Source organism: Eubalaena glacialis, chromosome 1 (assembly GCF_028564815.1).
Source record: "Eubalaena glacialis isolate mEubGla1 chromosome 1, mEubGla1.1.hap2.+ XY, whole genome shotgun sequence".
In the NCBI taxonomy this organism is placed as follows: Eukaryota; Metazoa; Chordata; class Mammalia; order Artiodactyla; family Balaenidae; genus Eubalaena; species Eubalaena glacialis.
The window spans coordinates 202,219,116-202,246,284 of NC_083716.1; the positions used below are offsets into that span (position 1 = coordinate 202,219,116).

At 38.9% G+C, this 27,169-nt stretch overlaps 1 protein-coding gene across 4 annotated transcripts in view; it reads right to left on the bottom strand.

The window, feature by feature from the left end:
• The window catches only part of ANKRD44 (ankyrin repeat domain 44), a 315,633-nt gene that overhangs the window by 99,148 nt on the left and 189,316 nt on the right, over positions 1 to 27,169 (bottom strand). For all 4 annotated transcript variants that reach the window (XM_061203690.1, XM_061203687.1, XM_061203694.1 and 1 more), the window contains 5 exons: positions 26,844 to 26,931; positions 24,264 to 24,406; positions 22,960 to 23,172; positions 14,695 to 14,773; positions 3,576 to 3,690 (listed from right to left, as the gene is read on the bottom strand). In XM_061203690.1, the coding sequence (XP_061059673.1) occupies positions 3,576 to 3,690; positions 14,695 to 14,773; positions 22,960 to 23,172; positions 24,264 to 24,406; positions 26,844 to 26,931 (638 nt within the window). The remainder of the gene's footprint in view (positions 1 to 3,575; positions 3,691 to 14,694; positions 14,774 to 22,959; positions 23,173 to 24,263; positions 24,407 to 26,843; positions 26,932 to 27,169) is intronic.

Sequence of the window (27,169 nt, forward strand, 5' to 3'; positions counted from 1 at the left end):
AAAAGCAGTGAGAGCATAATTGGTAAGACGGAAGACAAATTAAAATCCTAGAGACAAGCACCCCAAACCTAACAAAGTTAAAGAAGAAAAAACCCAATGGCTCTGACACCACGTAAAATTGCATAAGCACCGAGTCACACTGCAGAAACTTCTCTGACTTAAAGTTCAGAGAAGCAAAAAGAATAACAAAGAACATTCAATCAAGGCCTGAGAATAAGATGCAAATAAATTCATCAGAAAGTAATGACCGTAAAACTTGTCATAAAGAGATCTTTAAAAATACATTGGCCATATTGTTTATGAATGAAAACGGGTTATTTTCATAAATGCTCTTTGTTCACTTATTTACAGAAGGAAAGGCCTGTTTTTCTCCTCTTTAAGGAGCTATCCTACATAAATCTACAAGGAGCCCAGAGAACAGTGACTTTCTGGGGAGTCTTTAGCAAATTTAATCTTCTCCAACTCTCCTCCCCCTCACTTGGATATTTTTTCCTTAGATGACTTCCCTTTCCACACACGATACACACTCAGACAGACACACACACACACACACACACCACACACAACTGCTGCTTTAATGAACCACTGTTACTGAAGGGAGCATGTCTTAACCCCAGATAATGCTGTGATGGAAGAAAGCATACGTATGTGGCTCTTTGAGGCTGGGACAATGTTTCCCTTGTCATTGTCCCCAGGACACAGCATGGTCAATGGAAGGAAAGGCTACTTGAACAACAATGTCATTCCTAAGGCATTTTTGCCACAAAATTTGTATTCGCATAAATTGAAGGGAAAATAATTACGAGGAAATAGACTTTGTGTCTATTGAGTTAAATGTGTTTTTTTCAGAAATTTTACGTAAGTATTGGGCCCAGTTGATCTTTATTCCTCAAATGAGTTCAAATCTGAAAGAAAATCAGAAATTCGTGGTTCTTTGGCTAAAACTCCCCAAATAACCCAGAGTTGAAAGAAAAACATCACTGAAAATATTAACATACCACAGGTGAAGCTGGTTTGTGCCTAATATTTTATTTCTGCTTAACTGACACTGAGCATTTAAAATCTCTGGCTTTGGGTAGCCACGGCCTGCTTGGGAACTCTAGAATCTGGTGAAAGCCTCCTGAATCCTAGTACAAGGCTCTTTCCAGGAAACTGAGCTGCTTTTTTTTTTCAAGATTTTTTTTTTTTTTAATGTGGACCATTTTTAAAGTCTTTACTGAATTTGTTACAATATTGCTTCTGTTTTATGTTTTGGGTTTGTGGCCAGGAGCCATGTGGGATCTTAGCTCCCCCACCAGGGATAGAACCCGCACCCCCTGCATTGGAAGGCGAAGTCTTAACCACTGGACCACCAGGGAGGTCCCGAACTGCTTCTTTTGATTTGCAACCTCCCAGTCAAAAAGGTCCTTTGGCTTGAAGCAGATTCCTTTCTCTTCTGAGACAATCCACTGTTCTTGCTATTTGTCAGCATGCCCCCTCCTCTGTCCACCCTCAGTCTTGTCCTTAGCCCGAGCCCTCATCTTTTCTTCTCTGGACATTTGCAAGAGGCTGCAACGTGTTTCTAGCCTGGACCACCTCCAGTGTGTCTGGACTGCTATGAGAGCGATCTTTCTTACACACAAATGGGAGCATTAGATACAACCTACCCTACACCCACTTATAATTCTTTAACAGCTTCTGAATGCCTCAGAATGCAATCTAACTCCTTAGCAAGACATTCGAGGTCCTCTGAAATGTGGTTCTTCCTACCTTTCCACCTCATCTCTTTCCACTCCCCCTAACATGTTAGATAACCTGGCCTTGGGCATCTGCTTTCAACATATTCACGTTTGTGCCTTTGTAAAGCCTGTTCCCTCTTCCTGGAATGTCCTTCTTTGCCTCCCCTTCTATCTTTTTTATCGCACACAATTCTGTCCACCTGGCAAACTCCTATCCATCCTTCTTCTTGCTGAAATGTCACCTCTTCTGCGGAACCCAGAGATAGTCAGTGTTGCCCTATCCAAACCTCCATCATAACACATCTCATGATGCTGCCGTCACATTTGTTCTTGATCTTATCTCCACCACTGGACTGGGAGCCCAGAGGGCCACTGGAACCCACCATGCCCTCCCTGGACCATTTAAATTTTGGCTCATTCTCCACCAAGATTTTCAATTCTGTTGCACAACCCTTGACAAATAAATTAGAATTCCTAACGTAACACTGCCCTCATATTTTGCCTTTCCTAAAGATTCAGTTATTGTTACCCCCAGTCTCTGTAATAAGGCCAAGCTATTTAAGCATTTAAGGCCCTCTTTAATTTGGTTCTCCTGCCTATTATGAAGTAATAAAACCATAGTTAGCATTTATTGATAGCTTACTATGTGCCAGACACTGTTCAAAGAGCTTGTAACGTGGATTATCTTGTTGAATAACCTCAGCAGTTGTATTTACATAACTCATACTCACACGGATCTTAACATATACCAGAAAGCTTTAATGGTGATTAAGTCCTTTAATCTTCATAACAAACCTATGGTAGGTACCATTGTTACTCCCATTTTTCAAATGAGGAAATCAAAGCACAGACAGATTGAGCAACAAGCTAAAGGTCACACAGCTCACAAGTGAGGTAGCTTGGACTGGAGCCCAGCTAGTGCCCAAGAAAGCCTGGGTCCCCCGCACTGATGTAACAGTGCCTCTGGGCGGAGCGTGGCACTGTCACAGGCCTGCCAGGCCAAGCTCCTCCCGGAGCTGGGTCTCCTCCTGCTTGCCTCCCTGCCTGGGATGTCTGCCACTCTCTGCTCTACTCACATAATTCTCATCCTTCAAAGCCTACCTAAAACTCACCTTTTCCTTGAAAACTGTGGCCACCTTTGAGCTCTATCCTTCCTGTCTACACTCTATGGCATATACTGTCTACATCAAACATTTTGCCATTAAAGTCCGTTTCATTTTGAACTTTATTAAATACTATCTTGCATGGTTCTTTGTCTGAAGTGGGCCTCGGGCCTCCAACAAAATTATGAGCTCCTGGAAGGTACCAACCAGTTAACTTACTTCTGAAATTTCCCACAGCACCTAACATTGCAACAGACTCATATAGATGCGTTATATATTCTTGTTGAATTAAAGTACAAAATGAAGTCAGGTCCCCCCTTCCCAATGTAGCGGATTTACTCAATTGCACCGTATAAGCGTATGATTAATATGGGTCATTAATACATGCAAAACAGCACCCTGAATAAATTCTGAGTTTGCCCAATTATGCTTTATTTTTCCTGCTTAGCTAACACTGCACATTGGAAAAAACAGAAGAATATTAAAAAGCAGAGTTAGGAATAAAGTTCAAGTTTCCTTAATTAAAACCACTGAAACAGGCCTCTTTCTGATACAGCTGAAAAATAAAACTGGTTCTTCCTCGCAACTGTCATTAAAAGTCACTTAATTTAGTTCAAATTTAATCTGTGTTTAGCATAATGGTGCAGATCTACCTTAACCTGGATAAATGGGAACTATCTACGGCATGGCAGAATCCCTTTGGCAGTATTCCCACATGTGGAAATTATTCCACCATATTTTTGCAGTAACCTACTTGGCTGTGTCAGCTCCACTGGTTATTAAGGTGTTAATCAAAAGTTCATGACCATATCTTGCAGCCACATGGAGAGGAGTGTTGCCGTCCTTATCCACACAGTCAATTTCACCTCCTGAAAGACACATTTTAATACAGAATTACATAAGGATTCAGGTTGACTCAGATACTACATTTTAGGCTAGTCACTCACGTTGACCAAATGTTGGTTTCATTTCTACTCTGTGCATCTCTGCTCTCAAGGACAAGAATGCTTTTTAAGGGGACAAGTTACCATCTGAAGTAGTAGTATTATTAAATCTGCATGGAGGGAAGTCTATTAGAAATGCTTTTAGCTAGAAACAATAAACGCTGGAAAGGGTGTGGTGAAAAGGGAACCCTCTCCTACACTGCTGGTGGGAATGTAAATTGATACAACCACTCTGGAAAATAGTATGGAGGTTCCTTAAAAAACTAAAAATAGAACTACCATACGACCCAGCAATCCCACTACTGGGCATATACCCTGAGAAAACCATAACTCAAAAAGAGACATGCACCACAATGTTCATTGCAGCACTATTTACAATAGCCAGGACATGGAACCAACCTAAATGTCCATCGACAGATGAATGGATAAAGAAGATGTGGCACATATAGACAATGGAATATTACTCAGCCATAAAAAGAAACGAAATTGAGTTATTTGTAGTGAGGTGGATGGACCTAGAGTCTGTCATACAGAGTGAAGTAAGTCAGAAAGAGAAAAACAAATACTGTATGCTAACACATATATATAGAATCTTAAAAAAAAAAAAAAATGGTACTGATGAACCTAGTTGCAGGGCAGGAATAAAGAGGTAGACGTAGAGAATGGACTTGATGACATGGGGTGGGAGGGCTAAGTGAGAGTAGCATCGACATATATACACTACCAAATGTAAAATCAATAGCTAGTGGGAAGCAGCCGCATAGCACAGGGAGATCAGCTTCGTGCTTTGTGACCACCTAGAGGGGTGGGATAGGGAGGATGGGAGGGAGGCTCAAGAGGGAGGGGATATGGGGACATGTGTATGCATATGGCTGATTTGCTTTGTTGTGCAACAGAAACTAACATGGTATTGTGAAGTTACTATACTCCAATAAAGATCTATTTAAAAAAAAAAGATACATGCAACAACAACAACAACAAAAAGAAATGCTTTTAAAAAACCTTTCCACATTGTCTTATTTAAGCTTCTAAAATCTCACAACTAGATTCCCTCTCTGAATAAATAATGTAATCAAATTCCACAAAATGTAACTCTGAAGACACATTCAATTTTAGTTTTACTTGCTTTATTAAAGACCTATGTAAATAAACCTTACGCTAAAGCATAAGAACCAGAAGGAATAGAGTGTTCAGGAAAAGATTTTATGTAGTTTGATTATCTAAATGATGATGAGTAAAATGAGAAAAATCATCAACCATAAACTGAAAAATCTATATTTATTAAAACTATAACATTAACCATCACTTTAGTAACACAGTAAACATCTTATTTTATTTTGCCTTCTCTTTCCCCTAATTTTTATTTTACTACATTTCTTTCTTTCCCTCCCCTTTTCATATATATATGAAAAGTTATATATAATATATAATATGAAAGATAGTCTATTCATTTATTTGAAGAACCATTTAGAAATAAGTCAAACATCATGACATTTCACCCCTAAGAACAAAGACAGTCTCCCACATAACCATAATTTCATCATCATATCCAAGAAATATAACATTGATACCATAATTTTACATAATATAAGTGCATATTCCAATTTCTCCAATTGTTCCCCCAAATGTGCTTTATAACTGTTTTTTTAAAATCCAGGATCCAATCAAAGATTCTGATAGCATCTGGTTGTCATGTCTCTTTAGTTTCCTTTCATCTAAAACAATCCTCCTGCCTTTTATGTATGTATATATTTATCTCTCATGTCATTGATATTTTTGGAGACCACGCGAGGAGTCATGTAGGATATACTGCATTCTGGAATTGTCTGATTATTTCCTCACTATTAGATTCAGGCTAAACATTTTGGCAAGAATACCCCAGAGTTGAATTGCACTTCCCATCACATCTCCACAGCACACACATAAGGTCAAGTTATTCCATTACTGGGCGATGCAAATTTTGATTACTTGCAATAGGTACAGAGTGTCAGTTTGGGAACATGAAAAAGTAAGTTCTGGAGATGGGTAGTGGTGATGGCTGCACAACAATGTGAATGTACTCATTAGTGCCACTTAAACATAGTTTAAATGGTAAATTTTATGTACCACAATAAAAAAAAAAGAGGCTTGATTATCAGTAAGAAAATATCAGTAAGCTGATATTTTAAAACTAAAATACATAATTTTAAGCTACTAATACTATAATGTTTAGTTTGTATATCTAAACTACACATACACATTTATATCTTCCAGAATAAGAAATACAAGAGGGGCTTCCCTGGTGGCGCAGTGGTTGAGAATCTGCCTGCCAATGCAGGGGACACGGGTTTGAGTCCTGGTCTGGGAAGATCCCACATGCCACGGAGCGACTAGGCCCGTGAGCCACAACTACCGAGCCTGCGCGTCTGGAGCCTGTGCTCCGCAACAAGAGAGACCGCGATGAAGAGTGGCCCCCACTTGCCGCAACTAGAGAAAGCCCTAGCACAGAAACGAAGACCCAACACAGCCATAAATAAATAAATAAAAAAAATAAAAAAAAAAAAGAAATACAAGAGATGCCTGCCAGCACTCTCCACTGTACAAATGTCTTTTCACCTTTTGTAATTAACAAGGAATTTGTGGGTGATACTTCCAGACTGTGCAAATACTCTATTTCCCAACAAAGTCTCCCATAATGATTTTAGCATATACAGGGAGTACTTCGTTCAAAAGTTATCTGAATTCTTTATTCTGTGTGCTTATATTATCAATTTGATACACAGGTTCATTTGATTTTGTTTTCAAAATGTTTACCAGCTTTGATTTAATCTTATTTTATTAATATGTAACACACGATTCAAAAGTCAAAAATTCTACACTTTTAAAAAGTCCCACTCTCATTTCTATCCCTTTCACTTCACCCTCAACCACGTGCTATAGTAATTAATCATTTTCATTAGTTTTGGTTTATGCTTTCTGTGTTTCTCTTTGCAAAAACAAGCACATAGAATCTTTTATACCATGCTTTTTTTTTTTTTTCTTTCCACTTAACAACATACCCTTGAATTCACTCCTAGGGATCCCTTCTTGGAAATCTTCCTCATTTTTGTATAGCTTAATTATTTTTCATTGCATGGATGTATTAGTTAAGTACACCAGTCCGTTATGGATGAGCATTTAGGTGGTAAAAATCATTTTGCTAATATCAGGAATGCTGCAGTGAATAACCTCATTTTGCAAGTGTTTTGTATTTGTTGGGTCTATCTTCAGAATAAATTCCTAGAAAGGGGATTTCTAGGTTAAAGAAATGAGTATGTGGTTTTGTTAGATTTTGCCACGTTTCCCTCTTTAGGTGCTGTGCAATTTTGCACTCACACAAGCAATGTATGAGAGTGCCTTTTCTCCCCAGCCTTGTCAAGTTTTTGAATATATACCATGTAATGAGTGAGAATTGGTATCTCACTGTAGTCTTTTCATTTCTCTTGTTAAGGAAGTTGAGAATCTTTTAATATATTAAAGGGCCATTTGTTTATCTTCTTCTATGAACCATTTTTTCATGACTTTTGCCCATTTTTCTAGGAGTGTGTGTGTGTGTGTGTGTGAGATCTTTTATTCCTTAATTTTTAAAGGTTCTTAAAATATTTGGGAGATTGCCCATTTATCAGTAATACATGTTGCAAATACTTTTGGCCTAGATTTTCATTTGTCTTTGGTGTTCTACCCTGAAAAAAATTTTTTTTCGTAATTTATGTCTTTTATTGTATTTAGATTTTGCATTGTAGTTAAAAAGGCTTTCCCCACATCCTAGCAATAAGGAAACTGACATATGTGAAAATATGTGCTACATGCATTAGTGATAATTGGGTAAGCTTCCAAGTAGTTTAAGAGTCCTTGAAAATCATGAAATAAGGAGAAATCAAGGAGAGGGAGGAACGGGGAGTGACTGCTAACTGGGATAAAGATTTTGGAGGGGTGTGATGAAAATGTTCTGGAATTAGATAATGGTGATGGTTGTAAAACCTTGTGAAAATACTGAAATCCACTGAACTGTACACTTTAAAATGGTGACTTTTATAGTATATGAATTATATCCCAGTCAAAAAGGAAGGGCCTGAAGAAAGCAGGAAAAGGGGAGGGAGTAAAGGACAGGGAAGGACACCAAGGAGAAAAATCACATAGTGTGTACTCTTGCTTATGTAAGCCCACACGCACTTATGCTTTTAATAAAAGAAAGCACCTAGGGCCTTCCCTGGTGGCGCAGTGGTTGAGAATCTGCCTAAGCACCTAGGGCCTTCCCTGGTGGCGCAGTGGTTGAGAATCTGCCTGCCAATGCAGGGGACACGGGTTCGAGCCCTGGTCTGGGAAGATCCCACATGCCGCGGAGCAACTAGGCCCGTGAGCCACAATTACTGAGCCTGCGCGTCTGGAGCCTGTGCTCCGCAACAAGAGAGGCCGCGACAGTGAGAGGCCCCCGCACCGCGATGAAGAGTGGCCCCCGCTTGCCACAACTAGAGAAAGCCCTCGCACAGAAACAAAGACCCAACACAGCCACAAATAAATAAATAAATAAAAACTACATTCCTTTAAAGAAAGCACCTAGGATATTGGGGCACCGAAATTATTCTAAGGTTTTATTTCCTGACTATCCTGCTCATAAACAAATCTCTGCATCATTATGGAAAGCAGTAAGTTACTGAATTGTCAGCTCATGCTCTTAGGTAGCAGGTATTTTACAATAGGTCAAATCTTAAGCTTTACTTTCATCATCAATTATATTGAACTAAAGTAAGCTGATATTTTAAAACTAAAATACATAATTTTAAGATACTAATACTATAATGTTTAGTTTGTATATCTAAACTACACATACACATTTATATATTCCAGAATAAGAAATACAAAATCCTGAGAAATGTAAATATTATATAAATGGCTTAGATCAATCTAAAAAGATATTAAGCATTTACTTTAAATAGTATTTATTACTGAGAAAGTAATTTTCTCACTGTAGAAAATTTAGAAGATGCAGTAAAATACAAAGAAGAAAAGAGAAGTCATCTATAACTTCACTGATTATCCGAGATAATCAGTATTAATACTCTGGATATTTTGTTCCAGTTGTTTGTATGCGTGTATGCATTTGTGTGTGAAGACATTTCCCATGGTTGAGATCATAGGGTAGAAAGAGTTTTGTATCCCAATCTCCCCCTTAATATTACATCACAAACACTTCCCATGTCATTAATTAGTTTCATTAATGCAACTGTAAATGACTACATGATATCAGTATTTAGAGAATTCACTCAACAAGTCCCCAATTACTAGGCATTTAGGCTATGCCCAAATTTTGCCATTAGGAAAAACACAGAAATGAACATAATTATACATAATCTTTATCCACATTTCAGATGATCTCCTTCAGCAATATTTTTACAAGTAGAACTACTAGATCACAAGTATGAATGTTTTTAAGGCTCTTGATGGACACTGGCAAATTGCTTTTGAGAAAGGCAAATTGCCTTTTGAGAAAGGCAAAGTGCCCATTTGCACACCCATCAGAGGTATACTTGAGCACCAAAAGGAAGCCATTGAGAGTCTTTTCAGATCTGAGGAAAGAGCATTAACTTCCAGGCCAAGACACTATTTCTTATAATATGACCATTATAAAATCTTCACGATAATATCTGTATGGTCCTTCATTCTAATGAATCCTAACTATGACCACCAACTTCCTAAGATTTATTTCCAACAAACAATATATTTTCTAGCCAGGTGTACTGGTACAACAGAGTTAATGAACGAGAATCTCTCCTAAAAAGTGAAATAATTACAAATATGTGTGAGCTTTGTAGAAGAGGAAGATGTTAAAAAAAAAAAACAAAAAACTCCAATTAGTACATATGTTTACACAGGATTTAAGATGCTGCACTCTGCAGCCAAGACTTTGGCATGTAGAGTTAGCTGCTGCCAATAAATTTGCACATTTGGAGTTTGCAACTTAATAGCTGTTTACAAAAAGGTAATGCCTTTTTAACTTTGTGACAGAGAAATATAAATGGCAACTTGAATACAAATGTTGATCTTTCCTCATATCTTTGTGTCTGTGGCACAGTAGTGATTTTTAAAATCAGTTGTTCAAATAAATGGCCTACAATCATTTCTGTAAAAGTAATAGTTATGTATCTTTATCTATACATTCTTAAATACATAGAAAAATCTGGAAGTTTCACCAAACTGTCAATAGAAATTCTTGGGATGGGGTTAGGGAGACACATTGATGGGGGTCATGGAGGAATCTCTTTAATATTTTTTTTAAGAATTTCATTTATTTATTTATTTATTTATTTATTTATTTATTTATTTATTTTTAGCTGTGTTGGGTCTTCGTTTCTGTGCGAGGGCTTTCTCTAGTTGCGGCAAGTGGGGGCCACTCTTCATCACGGTGCGCGGGCCTCTCACTATCGCGGCCTCTCTTGTTGCGGAGCACAGGCTCCAGATGCGCAGGCTCAGTAGTTGTGGCTCACGGGCCTAGTTGCTCCGCGGCATGTGGGATCTTCCCAGACCAGGGCTCGAACCCGTGTCCCCTGCATTAGCAGGCAGATTCTCAACCACTGCGCCACCAGAGAAGCCCCAATAAAGTAATTTTATTCTACAGTGAGCATGTACTAATTTTATAATCAAGAAAAATTAAAATAAAATTAGTTATGGAAAACTTCTAGGGACTCAAGAAATAGTTCACAGTAATCTAAATGTAGAAGTATCCAATTTAGATCATTTTTATGCCTTGGGGACAGGCAGCCACCTGGTCTCCATGGATACCTCAGAGCAATCCAGGGTACATGTATCCATGTGAGAGCTGCCCACAGTGGTCAGCCTGAGAGGTCCACCCATGGAGCTGATCCGGGGAAATGTGGGAGGCAGATCCCCAGACTTCAAAGAAGTCTTTGTCCTGGACAAACACTACATTGCTCATGTCCTTCCCAGCCAAGAGTAGGGGCTCCACGTTTACCAGCCTCAAATATGCCAAAAATTGGATAGGAAAAGAGAAGAGGGAAAAATACTGGAAAGGATGGAATAGAGGGTCTGAGTTGATAAAGTTTCTTGTTGTTACTGTCATTTCATAAGTCAATTTAAGACTGTAAAAATATGGGTAATTACTTTTAATTTTCATTTAAAATACACTTCTGGAAAACATCATAACTTAGTAGAAAAATAAAAGAGACTATTTGTTATTTGTTATTCAGAAATATGTTTTATATTAAAGTAGGACCTCTAGATGAATGAATTTCTATCTTATAGTCACTCCCCAAGCCTTTCCATTTTCATTTGCTTGGAATGCAAATTAAATCTTTTAAAAAAATTTTATTGGAGTATAGTTGATTTACTATATTGTGTTAGTTTCAGGTGTACAGCAAAATGAATCAGTTCTACATATACATATACCCACTCTTTTTTAGATTCTTTTCTCATATAAGCCATTACAGAGTATTGAGTAGAGTTCCCTGTGCTATACAGCAGGTCCTTATTAGTTATCTTTTTTTTTAGCAAATTAAATATCTTTACTATTCATTTGAAGGTTGCAAGTTAAATGTTGGTTATCGATCACGGATTATTAGTGAGGAAAATAAATATCCATGAGTTTAGACATACGCAGAGCACGTCAGAAGGGATGATTTATGCAGCATTATCTAGGCATTCATCTGAAATTAGTTTTTCATTGCACAAACAAGAATAGTTATCTTATTAAGTTGCCTCAGAAAGTCTGTGAGCCCAAAGGTCAAAAACCTCACAATGAATCATCCTAACCTATCACTTCACTCTTCCTTTTCAAACTTTTATTTTTAAAGCTTCTGTGGAAAAAAACATCATTTTGAACTTTTGTAACCTGCTGGACAGCATCTGAGGCAGCTGCCTGTGCAAAAGGCCAGATCAAATGCCTTCTGATATCAGATTGTGTCTTCGTTTACTTCTTTCCCTCTCTGGCTCTGACAACACAGCTTCAGACAACAAACAACGTGATTGAATCGCAGAGGTAGACTTTGCTTATTAACTTAAAGAAGAAAAGAGTCTTTTGGGTTTTTCCTTAAATGATCACCTTACCAAAGCTGAATGCTTCTGGAAAAAAAAAGTTATTATAAAGAATTAATAACCCTGACTAGAGAGCAGTCAGAGAAGCAGAGAAATGCTGCACAAAGTCCAACATCAGAGCCATTTAACAAAACAAATAAATAAACATCAAGAATGTCCCTCAGCAGGTCTTAAGAGCCAAGTAATGTCCCCATGGGGGACAGGCATTCCAGGTCCTGTCATGTGGTTACCCACTCTGGAGGACAGACACCAGGCCCTGGGGGTGTGAGCCTCTGGGCTTTTCCCAGAAAGAAACCAACAAACAGGAGGAAAGAAAAGAGCTTCCTATTCTTGTCCCTAAGGGCATTTTTTTTAAAAAGTCGAATGGAAGAACTCGCAGTTCTCACATCTGCAATGAATGCAAAGAACTGTCAGCTGAGAAGAGAATGCCAAATCATCCTTTTACAGGGATAAATAACTCTCTGCCAAATGCAAGCGACTCTTAGAGTAAATAGAATTCAAGTTAAAAAACATTTTAACCTGTCATTGTTCATACAGAGAAGACTGGTTGAGAGTTCAGTCTCCAGTGTTAGACTTCCTGGGTTCTAATCTCTGTTCCTCAACATACGTGCCATGTATCCCAGCAGAAGTGACAACCTCTCTGCCTCAGTTTCCCTATCTTTGAAATGGAGATAATAATAGTACCTCTTTCTCATGGGGTGGTTGGAAGGATTTATGTGGCATGCTTAGCCAAGTGCCTGGCACAACGTGAAGAACACTCAACCAATGTTAGCTTTATCATTGTATATAAGTTATGTATTATAGCCGCTATATCCTCAGCATTATAGGACCCAGGATCCCACTCAACCCACAACCAAGATGCCAGGCCAGCCAAGAATGAGATAGGCTCTGAGACAAGCTCCTTGATCACAGAGGACAAGACATAAGGCCTCTTTCAGGGGTCATCCCAACTCAAAAGTCCAGCAAGAATGTCCAGAGAGGGCATGGAAGTCTTCAAGTCCACAGGGATGGTTTTTAGAGAGGTCAAAGCAGCCAGCAGCAACCCCAAGACTGTTGTAAGCACACTAGCATGACACAGGTCTGGCCCGCAGGGATGGACCTGTAGGAAGGCCGTGCTTACAAGGTGAAAAACTGCTCTTTCTCTGATCTGGTCACTAGTGCTTGAAATTGCTCTAACAGGGAACAATGCTTTTTAATGCCACAGAGCTAAGGCCTGGTGATTATGTTCACATTAAATTTTTTAAAATGGATACCAAATAGCTCCCTAGTTTTGTTTATTTTTAAGGCAGTGGACACTGTTTCTGAAAAACAGTTGAGAAATACAGTGGGATGAGGAAAGCGTGCAGAGGAGAGATGCTAGGGTCCCTCCCCACCTCCCCTTGTTTACTTCAAGCAAAACAAAACAATTAAAGTGGCCTTTCAATAAAGTGAATGACAAAGGCATATCCCATATTTCAAACTAGAATTAATGGGTGTTGTGCAGTTCACTTTCATTTACCTGCATTTGCTCACTGGAAATTTGTTGGGATTTCCTTTTTTTTTTTTTTTTAATTTTATTTATTTATTTATTTATTTATGGCTGTGTTGGGTCTTCATTTCTGTGCTAGGGCTTCCTCTAGTTGCGGCAAGTGGGGGCCACTCTTCATCACGGTGCGTGGGCCTCTCATCATCGCGGCCTCTCTTGTTGCGGAGCACAGGCTCCAGATGCGCAGGCTCAGTAATTGTGGCTCACGGGCCTAGTTGCTCCGCGGCATGTGGGATCCTCCCAGACCAGGGCTCGAACCCGTGTCCCCTGCATTGGCAGGCAGACTCCCAACCACTGCGCCACCAGGGAAGCCCCTGGGATTTCTTTTCTTCTATAGTTTCACTGAAATGCTTATAAATTTCCTGTGCTTTGCTGCAGATATTTTGCTTCCTCAGCATAATTTCCCTGGCTGGTCTTCCATCCAAATGTCAAATGTGCCTAAGACATAACTTAGTACCACTAACAATTCAAGTGTTAGTATTCTTACAGATGAGAAAAAGATAGGTCTAAAAAAATTGACTAATGCCAGAATTTTGAGAACTAGAAATGTGGGTCAACTAAAGATAGTTTAGGAACTGCTGGATTCACCTGGAATGTCAGCATAAAATCTGAACTAAACCTGTTTTTTTAAAATTGCCTTTAAGATTTGCTAAAATAATAGAAGTTGTGTTGTCAAAGTCAATCCACTCACAGATTCTGGCCATGACCCTCTAATAGTAACGTGAGCCATGTTGTGAAGTGACACTCCCTAGTAGTTTGGTTGCAGAGACAACCCAATGGTTCAAACACACCTTTATTGTAAGCCTGGGAAATTACTAGATTATGTGATTTTCCAAGGTCTCTATCAAGCCTGTGATTTTATGATCCTTTGTATCATGTACATACCTGCTTTTCCTCTGAGTCACTCATTTTTCTTACCTTTGCCCAAGTAGCTTAACAAGTTTTAACTTATGGAACTATGGCGAATTCAAAAATTTTAAAATAATTCAGATTTGCTGCTAGAAAATGTCTGATACTTATTTTTATTAGTTTCAGAGTGAAAAATGCAGGATCTTGAGCCTATATAAGTAGATCATTTCCAGTTTCAAAACTCACATGTTCTTTGTCTGACTGGGAATTGACTGTGAAACTTAGTGGCTCTATGTCCTCACTCTTAGGCTGAATTGGTGATGACATGTCTAAGAGCTTTTAGCAAAGTTCATCAAAGGACAGTATAAATCCAAGCTTAATAAACTCTAAAACAGAGCATCATATTTCACATTCAAATGACTGACAACCAAACTCAGTCACACCAGGAAACTGTTCCAGTAATGACACTGCAGAAGAATCTCACATACCATTCTGAATGAGGGTTTGTGACCGTGTGAACCTTCCGTGGACAGCTGTCATGTGCAGAGGGCTTTTACCATCTTTACTCTAAAAAATGAGAGAGAGAGAAACAATGGGCCAGTGACATCAATCTGAAACATTCCTATGGACACTGCCAGCAATGTTCAATAAAGTGTGTGTGATATCGCAAGTTATTGCCTAACTTCACATTTTTTTTTCACATTTTTTTACTGAAGTATTTACATGTGATATCACAAGTTATTGCCTAACTTCACATTTTTTTATTGAAGTATTTACAATATTGTGTTAGTTTCAGGTGTTCAGCAAAGTGACTCAATTATACATATATATATTCTTTTTCAGATTCATTTCCATTATAGGTTATTGCAAGATATTGAATATAGTTCCCTGTGCTGTACAGTAGATCCTTGTTATTTATCTATAACATCACATTTTAAAGACGCTTCGAGACGTGGAAATTATTCTAGAGAAGAAATGCAAAATTTTTAGTTACACGGACAATTTTTAAACTACCCTGATTTAAACTGAGGAAATCATCCAAAACATTTTTTCATCTCCTGTGATCTACTGGTGAAGGTTTCCTTCAAGGAGTTTTATTTTTCAACTTTTTAAAAAAATTGAAGTATAGTTAATTTACAATGTTGTGTTCGTTTCTAGTGGATAGCAAAGTGACTCAGTTATACATATATAGTATATATTATTTTTCATATTATTTTCCATTATACAGTATAATGGATAGTATATGTATAGTTTATTACAGTGTTTTTTTCACCTTTTGTCTATAGTACATGAAAAAAAGACAAATGATGTATTAACTTGTTTGGCCCTGTTTGACCTGAAGATGACTAAACTGCTATAAATCACTGCAACTCTCAAAATTGACCTGAAATCCTCCACCATTCTCTACATTCTAATTCCACAGAGAAACACCACTTTCGATTATTCCAAAAGAGAAACATTTGCTTCACTTAACTCATTAGAAATCATAGGATTAAGATATGCAAATTGCCATGTTAATGATTATCTGAAAATATGCGCTGAATTTATACATCTCTTTATTATTCAAGATATAAATGATGGCATTCTCTCTCACAGATTAAGCCAAAAGATGAAAAATGTACAGAATCTATATATTAGTCATCATTACACCAAATACCAAAGTCCTACATATTTGATTAAGAAATAATCATTTACAGAATTTCTTCTAAAAATAGTGATACCCAAACGAAAATATTACTGTTATTTTAGTCCCAAAGTATCCCCAACTGAGAGAATATATTATGTATTCTTTCATTCAGATATTATTTAAAAAAGAAAAGAAAATAAAGAAATTTATGTAACTATTCTTTTTCTAAGTCTCAGAAGAAACGTTTTCCTAAGCCTGAGGTTAAAATATGAGATTTCAAAAACACAAGTTCATTTTTGTGATGAAATTCAAATACATGTGCTTTAAAATGATTCTTTCAAAAACTCTACAATGGAAAACAAATAATCACTTAAATATTTCTCAGAGTGAACCACAGACTACCTGCATCTGAATCACCCAGGATTCTTGTTAGAAATGTGAATTCTGTGCCCTAACCCAGACCTAAACTGAATCAGAATTGATTTCATTTCTAACTTTCACAGCACACTAAAGTTTAGGAGCCACTGGAATAGCTTATAAAACCACAAGGTTTAACAGAAGAATATTTATTATATCCTATAAGTCTATTCCTTAGACTTAAGAAAGGAACTACGCACAATCTGTGCCAAGGAAAGAGTTAGTCAGAGTGGTAACTGCATGCTGAGTGAAGTAAATAATCAGTATAGTGAAAGGTTCTCAGGTTGATGGGGAAAAAAATAGAAAAAATAGGATTTTTTTCTCCATCTTAATCTTGTATGATTATAACCTGAATTAGAAAAGATTGAGAAAGGAAAGGAAGATGGAAGTAAGCTTGACGCTTTACTGAAATTATATCTTTAGGGAAAAGGAGCATTAGTCAAGAAAATGAGGATATGATGCCATCACCAATCATAAGACATATGACGGAGAAGAGCTCCTAAAAGCTTTCTGATTCCAGAGCCTGGGTCTTAGCTGGGATAAATGCAGACAATTCAAAAGACTAAAAAGTCTGGGAACCACTTAGGAATAAGGAGTTAAGACACACTCCCTCCAACAAAAAAGTGATGACAGTCCGAGGCTCTTAAGGAGAGAGAAAACAGAAATTGCAGAGCTGACATTCATTTGTCCCTAGATGGTGCTATTTCTTTAAATTTTGCTCCAGTATTTTCTCTTAAATTTAAGATGAAAACATAACTTATTAGCATTTAGTTAAATATATAGAAAGCCTTAAATATTTCAGTGTTTAGATAATATCTTTATAAATATTTAACCAAGCACTTTTCCATGCCTAGAAAAGAGCTTAAAGGCTAGGAGTAACCACCAACCTGGTGGTCACTAACTAAATTGCAGCCAGAGAGCCAGAGCAGAAGTCACCAGTTTCTACAGTATATAGTTTACAAAGCTGGTCCCATTTCAAGGACAGCAAACACCATACCCTTTTCCTCCCTTGGAGTGCTTGTGCTTTTGGTAAAGGGACAAACAGAGATGACCAAAGTTAGGTTAAATGAAAAGGATGGCAATATGGTCAGTGGTGATGCTTGCTTCAGATCTACCCTTGCAGATCTTTGCCTGAGTTCACATACCACTGAAGACAGACCTTAGCTGACTTTTTTTTCTCACTGGGATACGGGTGGCAGGAGGTTGGGAATTGGGGACAGGAAGCATTAAGGGTACCATAGCAGTCATTTTTGGGCAGCTTTGTTTACATGGTATAGGTGTAAAGGGAACTCATTTCAAAAAGCCATTGAAAACCAATGAAGGTCAAAAGACTAGTACTTTTTATTTAGCCTTTACAAGTTAGAACTCAGAATATTCAGGTTGAGACTGAGGATCCTCCTGAGTTTCATTATCTGCCTGAGAAATTTTTCACATGCGGGTGGGGTCGGGTGGCGGGGAACTTGCCATTGCTGCTGCTGGCCCTAGAACTTCAGATACCAAACATTCCCTGAATGCTCAAAGAAGAAATGATCAATTCTCCCACTTATTCAAAGCTTTGCTTTTAGAAAAACTTCATTTCTAGTCTCCTTCCAATTTCTAGGTGCATTTTCCCAGAGCAGATTTAGGGCTTGGAAAATTTTGTTACCTTGAGAACTTGCTTAATAGCTCTCCTATTGACTTATGGTTCAGCCGTAAGTCATGAAAGAAAACCAATGAGGACTAAGAATATTTTATGACAAATATTAGTATTCTTTCAGGGCAGAATTCACCATCATCCAAGGAAGATTAATCCTTGAATTAATGAAGCGTTTCCATTCTCAGAAATCCATTCATTCTTTTCTTCCACTTCTAATGCCTTCTTTCCTCCTCCTCCCATAAACCTTCTCTAAACTTAAATACATAGTTACTCGCCAGGAAGCTGAAGGCACTGTGTTCTCTGTGGCACAGTGCCCCCTGGCGCCACAAAGCTCAGTGGCCCTGGTGGAGGGCAATAAAGTCTCTATAAAATAAATATAGTCAGAAACCCCAAAGGGCTTCCTAATTCAATGGAAGAGCAATCTAATACCCTGGTGTGCAAAAAGCATATACAGTCTAATTTTTCTAATGTTTCTAAAGGCTGGAGATGGTACGTGGTTGGCTCAGACATTCACCCCCCTCCTTTCCTCACTTCCTCTCCTAAGATCCAAGGGCCATGTCGCTATTACTGCTTACTCTTGCCTATTCCAGTTTCATCTTCAACCTCTGCAATGCAATTATAGAATATAACTTGGTCCTCGTACATAAAAAGAAGGGAGCTGGTCCACTTCAGTAAATGTGTGATGGGCTTCAGTTCCAGTCTCTTAGGGTTAAGTGATCTAAGGGCCCGTGCACAGAAAAGTGAGACCATAGGCAGGCGGAATGTTAGGCAGGCAATGGTAATTTCTGAATCTATCTTTCTAAGTCATATCCAGCATGGCCACGTGTTTACCGTCTTCTTTAATGCTTAGTCTGAGTGCTTCCAAAAAGAGCCTTGAGATGCTACAAAAATTACGATGTGGTCTCTAATGGAGAAGGGAAATTATTTCATATTTCCTCATGCTCTTCCTATTTGCAAAAAAAAAGTAAACTTTCAACAGATTATTGTATTAAGTATTGTGTCTCTATTATTTTATAATAATTAAACTTTGTGATATCACAATATTCAAAATCAAGGACAGGGCCATGGTCAATCTAAGCAAAATGAGGGACTGTAAAATGCATGCAGGACACATAGCTTTCCTCCCCTCTCCATCATCTTGCAATTTCTCATGAAGATATCATTTTTTGTGTTTTGTGAGGACAGAGGAAAACAGAGTGAACACATGAGTAGGTATTGGCTACATTTCAATCTGCTATTTTCTTCTAACTTTGGAAAATCTAAACAAATACAAATTGTCTTGCAATCTACAAACACTTTCAAAATCCAAGGGCAATGTGGTGCAGAGAGATAACAACCTCCAGTCAGACTGAATGGCTCCACGGAAATGTTAGATGATCCATGCATCCAGAGTTAACTAATAAAGATGCAAGAGAATTAGGATGTAGACAGAGTAGATGCGGAGACTGAGGGAGAGGCTAGATTTGATTCAAAATCCCATTTACACGGATTAGATAATACATAAACCCAAGTTTCAGACTTTTTTTAAATGGTGCTTCTTATACTCTATTGATGATTAGCAGTCTACAGGAAAAAATTAACTATTATAATTAAGTAGCTATGCTTTCCATGTCCATTTTGTGGGGGAGAAGAGAAGGCTGCCATAAACCAAGGCACCATACCTAGTTGAAGCCTCTTATCCAATCTGAACTGGCTCCTAGTCAGTTACCTGGGAGAAGTAGGTAGGTATGCCAGAAAGTGGCCTTCTAACCTCAGCATCGGGCACACTGAAAGCATCAGTTGGCATGTTTTACAGAGGAAATGGAGAGCATCAGATAACCCCGTGAATTAATTAAGGCTAGTAAAGAGAGATACTTTATCTAACTTCAATAATGTTCCTTTCTTTGGAGGATCCACAGGATGTCCCTCAGACATCAGGATGGCAAGAAAAGTGTCACAAGTCTTGGGGACATTGACGGTTGAGCCACCTGTTTGCCTCCTGTCCTCCACCACCCTCCTCTTAGACTTTAACCCCACATGTTGGCTCTTTCACCACCTTGGTTTCTTTGTTGCTCCTAAAGACCTTCATCTTACCTCCACGTAGGACCTTGGATGGGGTCCCCTTACAAGATCTAGAACTCTGAAATTCCCTTCAGCTAGTTTACTTTTTCATTTCTGCCTGCTTTCTACCTTCATGAAGACACTCCATCCCCTTCATTTCCTTCCTATCTTCCCTAACTCTTCTTTTTTCATCCGTTTCTCTGGCTCTTCCTCCTCCTCCTGATCCTAAGAGTAAAGGGTTACTGGAGTCCTACATCCCCTTCTCTACTCAGGCTATGATGTACTTTCTCCATGGGTGATCTCATCATCCTCTTCTCCCAGTTTCAACTATCAATCACCTCTATGTGAGTGAGACAACCTAGGTGTTTTCTTCTATTCTCTACTGCTCTCCCATGCTAGAGAATCACATTTCGCACTATTGGTTTTCTCAGACTGGCTGTATCAAAGGCTCAAAATCAGCTTCTCAAGAACTAAACTCACTGGTTTTACCTTCTAAGCCTACTCTTTCTCCTGATATCCCTTTTAACAACAATAATCATTTATGGAGTACTCACTATGTGGCAGGCATTGTTCTAAGTAATTTATGTGAGATAACTTGCTTAATCCTCACAACAGTCCCATGAGGAAGATACTACTGTTTCCCTAATTTTACAGATAAACAAACAGACACACAGAGAAGTTGTTTATGATTACATAATTACTAAAAGTCAAGGTAGGACGAGAATCTAGGCAGTCTAGACCCAGAACTGGACATTGAATCACTATGCTGTACTACCTCTTTAGCCAGATTTCAATTCTTATACTCATCTTTATCTCCTCCATCTCTTGTCCAACGAAATCCCAGAGATTTCCTTTCTGCAAAGCCTCTCCCTCCGTTGGCTGTCCCCATCCCCCTGTCCTCATTACCTCTTATCCAGACCCATTTCATTGACTTCCAGTTATCTTCTACTTGTCCCCTCCCTAGGTCCACTATATCTGAAATTTTTTTTTTATAAAAATGAAAATAGCCTTTTTTTTCTTTTGGATATAAAAATAACACATGCTTATGGCATCACAATAAGAAGATTAAAACAAATATATTGAAAAGAAACTAAAATCCCAAATCATAATTTTGCCTCGCTGGAGTGATAACTGTTGCTAGGATACTGATGTAGATTCCAGATATTTTTCTCTTTCTATGCACATACATAGACACATACTTTTTGAAATTATAAAACTGGATCATATTTACTTATTGCATTTTAATTTTTCATTGATTACACTGGGCATTGCTAGTCTTTTTGATACTTGCCAATTTTAAAGGCAAATATTAATGTATTAGTATTATAAAAGTATTAGTTTGCATTTCTCTAATGACTAGTAATACTGAATATCTTTTCATAAGTTTAATGGATATTGTATTCTCTCTCTTGTGATCTGCATTTGCCCATATTTTCTAGTAGACCATCAGACTTTTTCTTATTGATTTTTATGAGCTCTTATATATTAAATATGTTAACTCCTTGCTTATACATATATTGCAGAAAAATTTCCAAGTTGCTCCCCTTTCAATTTTATGTTAAGGTTTTTGTTTTTTTCTTTTTTGTTGTTTTGTTTTATTATATAAAAGTTTAAAATTTTTATTTAGTCATATATACATTTTTTTCTTTATGTTTTCTGTCTCTGGTTTTCTGTGGCCAGATTACTGTTTCTAATGCTCAGTTCTGATCATGTGGCCTCTATAATGATTAGCGGACCCACACCCTATAGAGGCCCCAACTCCTTGGCCAGTAGATAAGTGCTCATTCTTGGTCAGGTCACATTTCAGCTTGTTCCTGGCTCCTTTCTTTCATATGATTTGTACTCCATTCAATCACAATAAATAGCTATTCTGAAAATTTGTCCCATATTTCCCCACTATTATAAATTAAATGAAAAAATATAAAAGGACTTTAATAGTGAATAGAGAAGATCATTAAAATAGACTGATCCAATATTCTTGAAATTAAATCTTGGAAATAACAATTTTTCAAAAGCAGAGACAGAATACACTGGGACCTTGCTTTACAATTCCTGTGTGCTTGGGAGAAGGCAAGCTGAGGATGCGAACAAGGTCACTTGGTATACATCAGGATATTCTGCTACAATCTAAATGCATCCAAGTGATGTAACCTGGATCATGAAGACTACCTGCAAAAGTTCCTCTTGGTTATGTTACAGTGAGCAGACTGGTTACCTAAAGTTTACCTATCGAGACCTCTCAACTCCTTTGCTTGCCATTCCATGTATCTGGAATGTCCTCTCTCAAATTCTCTCTATCCCTCCTCATCTCAACTGATATCAATCTTCAGCTCAAAAGCAATCTCTAGTTTTGATGCCCAAGCAAAAAGCAAGTCAATACTTGCTTCTTATAGTTTGCAGCACTTTATTAATCTCTCACGCCACTCATGACATTCTCTCTTGCCCCATGATTATCTGAGTACATTATCTCCTTGCCATATCGTAAATTTCTTGAGGGCACCTTGGAGTATACACCCAGTACCAAACAGAGGGCACTAGGTAGTCTTCAGTAAGTTTGCTGAGTAAAGGAATTACCATTAAAACCAGATTAATATCATATGATTGAAGCCACTATCTGGGGTTTACTCCAGGAAGCCATTTGAGAAACTCCTTGAAGGGCCTTGCGGGTTGGAAACAGACCTGAGATCATTAGGTTAGGCTTCCTTTTCATGCTCAGCATCTCTGCCCTATCAGCTCAACATTCACCTCAGTATTAGGATCTCGGCCAAGTCAACATCCCTGAGACCCAGTATTTGCTCCCATATATTCACTAAGCTACCAAGGGCACGTGGCTAGCACCTCAGTGCCATCCACTGGTACCACCACTCCTGCAGAAGTTTCCACATCATGCCAATATAGGGTAAGTCCGCAAGAATCAGGATGCTTCGAGTTACAATTCACTAATTGTAATTTACAGCAGGTGAGTTTGCTCAAACAGAGGCTCAACGCAAAGGTATTTCACACTGAGAAAGGGAGACTGAGAGAGAGTCATACCTGAATGTTAACATCCGCCCCGTTGTTTACTAATAGTTCAAGACACAAAGCACCGTGTGTGGAGGCAGCAGCAAAATGCAACGGGGTGAACCCGCTGTTGTTCGGCTGGTTCACGTTAGCACCGTAGTCGGTCAGCTCGTTGACTACAGCATCCTGCCCGTTGTAGCAGGCCAGGTGGAGGGCCGTATTTCCATACACATTGATTTCATCAATCTGCAAATGAGTCCAACATGGGCGATTAAAAGCACTGAAGCCAATTTACTCCGTTTGCCACCAAAAGCCTAATGGCTGTGCTGGAGAAAGGAAATACCCATCTGTCAGTGTGATCATTCAGAGCTTACTCTTGCCCCAGCGTGGTCATCCTGGGAAGGCTTCTCACGCGGAGGTAAAGATCAGCAAAACGTGAAAGTGACAGTGAGCTGGGAGGAAGAGTGAGAGGTTTCCACCCGTGGGAAGATATCTTTCAGCTAGGGAAGGGATAAAAAGGGAAAGGCAAAGCTGCCTCAAAACGCCAGAGGAGACCTGAATCGGGGGAGCAAGAAAAGAGCCCGAATCTCAACAGTGAACAGAAGAGGAAAGGGTGGGAGGTGCTCAGGGAGCTGCTGTGGGGCCTGAACTCAGAACCCGCTCTGCTGTCTGACACCTCAAGAGGCCACATTCTGGTGGCTGGGCTGTGGAGCTGCCCTGGTTATTTAGCCCCCAGCTCCCTCTTGCTCTCCCAGACCTGCCCTGACTGCTGTTATCACCATCTCACTATTGCAGCTTGGTTTTCCTTTCCTCCGGGACAGCCTCACTACTGCTCCTGCCCTGCTACCTAAGGAGAATGGGGTGAGGCCTACTTCTCCAGCCCAGCATGTTTGTCCTGCCATTCATTCATTCATTCATTCATTTCTGCTTGGAAGCCACGATTTAGAAGGCTAGGTTCTAAAGGTGGGATGATGCAACCTCGCCAGTCTTTTAAAAATGACTGGTGGATGTGTATCATAGATGTTAAAATATTTCTCTATCTATGTTGATATAGAAAGTCTGTTTCTGGCTTTCTACGACTTAGCATATGCCCCATTGCCCTTCATCAGTTGCCCATGTAAACTCAAAAAAGACAGGATGGTAAGAAATGAGGGGGTTTTTTTTTCCCTCTTGAATTAAAATGCAAACAGGATTTAATTTCAGAACAACAGAAAACCCACAAAGACACAGGATTTAATTTCAGAACAACAGAAAACCCACAAAGACACAGGATTTAATTTCAGAACAACAGAAAACCCACAAATGCACCATGGGGTGATGCCTGAATCATAGCTCACCTCCACCCCCAGATTCAGGAGATGCTTGACAACGCTGATCTGCCCGTTGGAGGCCGCAGCATGCAGGGGCGTGTAGCCCTTCTTATCCTTACACGTCACTTCCGCGCCGTGGTTAACGAGCAACGCCACAACATCCAGGTGGCCTGTAGAAACAAAGCAGCAGAAAACATCGTTAACCTTTATAGGACAATTGGACAATTCATTCCACCTGAATTATCACCATCAGCTTTTATTGCCGCCAGCATTTTGCTAAGCTGTTTATAAAAAGCTGCTTCACGGCAAATATCCAACAAATATTTAGGGAGTACGTACTATGTGTCAGGCATCATGTAAGTGCTGTGGGAAGAAAGAAGATGATTCACATGTGAGCCTTCTCTTTAAGGAGATCGATGCCTGTTTACAAATAAATAATGAGGAGGTCCTGCCAATATGTTAGAACCAGAGACTAAAAAAAAATCATGTTAAATGAAAGCAATGCTTTTGAAACCAATTGCCATTCTTCACTGAAAAGTCTAACAATGACAATTTGGTTTGGAAAAACTAATGAAAGAAAAAAAGATCAATTAATCAGAACAACTCCAGATTATTGTTAAATCATATGAAACTACTGCTGTTTGACCCTTTTTTGGGCCCACAAAAATGGCAACTTCATATGGTTCAACTTCAAATTCTCATGAATTACTGGCTAAACTGAAAACCCTTCTAGTTTCAACTCCTGTTGGCATATTTTCTAGAATATCTTCCTTTGTTCTCTATCTTGCTACATATACAACGATAAATGTATTTGACCTTTATTTCCTGACTAAAGATTGTTCGATGCTTCAAGATCATTGCTCTAAACATTGTTGATAATTGAAGGGTAGAAGATGAGTACTGGCTCCAGGGCCTAAAATGTGTGTGTGTGAGTGTGTGTGTGTGTGTGTGTGTGTGTGTGTGTGTGTGTTTTCAAGAGAGACAGAGTTTTGTCTTGGCTAGTTTTATGAAGACTTATATACAGAAAAAAACTATTTTGAATTACTGATGGTGCTATCTTAAGCTCTTTGTCCTGGTTTTGTCCCTTAGTCCCTAAAGTTAGTCATCTGTATATGTGTTCTTATTTGTATCCTGATGACACACAAAAATGTAACTTTACTGCTTTAAAGCAATTCTACACATATGTTTTAGCCCTGTATCAGCAAAGAACAAACGTGAAACTCCAGGTTCTTTGAGTCCCACGTCACACTAGCTTAGTGTGTGCTCTGCCTAAACATCATGTGGCAAATGCTCACTGGCTCCAGTCCTGCAGGGACCGTGCAGACATCCAACCTGCTTCAAACAACTCGAAAGTCCATGTCACCTTGTAAAAAAGGATAATGCGTGCAAAATCTTAAGATTCTGTTTTTTTTAAGTCCAAGAATTCACTCAGGCCCATCTATAGCCACAGAATTTATTTCATCCCTGCCCCAACCCATTCTCTTTTTTCTCCCCACAATTAACATTATTATTTTTTATGATAATAAAAGGCCCGTAGGCTTATTAAAAAGGATTCAGAAAAGGCAAAAAGGTGTTAAAAGGAAACCAAAATCATCCACAATCCCTTGAGATACTCAGTTAATATTTCAATGTTTAATACATCCCAGGTTGTTTTCATTTTATAATATATTTTTAACAAAAATGAGGATTGTATTATTCATACTGTATTATCTGTTTTCACTTAACATATCACAGAACCTTTCTATGTTAATAAAAATACTAATGATATCATCACTGTAGTTACTGCATAGTGTCCCGTCGTGTAGATCTTTCACAATCTCCTGTGTTGTGATGGGCAGTCAGGGTGTTTATAACTTGGTGCTGATAGAATCCTGCTTTTCTGCTTTTCTAATTGCAGGATGTTCTCCAATTAGAAACACAAAGGAAGGATCTTAGTTCTTTTAGTTCTTCATTTCCCAAGAGTCAACACTGAGAATAAACTCTATGAGGGCTCTCATTTGTCAGTGGTACTAGTGCCAACAACAGTGAAGAGGAAAAGCATAGAAATGTAATGTCTTCCTTTGTCTTCTGCACCTGAGCTGGCAGAAACAAGGAGCAAGCCCCAGCTCTGTCGGCAGTGGAGTGGCAGAATCACCCACAGTGACTCTGGGCACCTCCACCTACACGACAGCCAGGGTGTTGTCCTTTATTCTTTCCTTTTTGTTTCTTTCAGGAATATTGATAAATAAAAAGACAAATGAAATTTACATCCTTGCTTTGCTAGCCCGTCCTTCTTTCTTTTTAAACACCTTATTTTGCTGCCATAACACGTTAAAATAAGCACAATTTGTGCAGCTTTCCAATCCAGATTGAAACACATTCAATGAAGTCCACGCCATGATTCATCCCTCCTGCTCTTTGTAGGATAAATAAATCTCTGACAAAGCAACTGCCCAATTAGAGTGCTCTGTGCATGCCAGTACAAGGACCGGATCTTAATTCAATTGAATCCCAAGCTTGAAAAGAAGTCAGGCTCGCCCAAGAGAAAACCTGCGTGGTAAGTGAGAAACCCGGGGCTTCTTCAGTTCAAGGTTTCTGCACTTTGCTCTCCATTCATGGAATCCTTACCCATATAAGCTGCCCAGTGCAGAGCACGCCGGTCCTTCTTGTCAAACGCATTGATGTTTGCCCCTTTGGCCAAGAGTAAATTAACCATCTGAAAGATAACCGACAGTGAAATCAAGTGTATACTCTGTAATGGTGAGGGGTCCTCACCCTCAGCAGGTGATCTGAGCCAAATTAATGTCCAATCTAAAGGCAGCTCAGGGCTTCCCTGGTGGCGCAGTGGTTGACAGTCTGCCTGCTAATGCAGGGGACACGGGTTCGAGCCCTTGGTCTGGGAAGATCCCACATGCCGCGGAGCAACTGGGCCCGTGAGCCACAACTACTGAGCC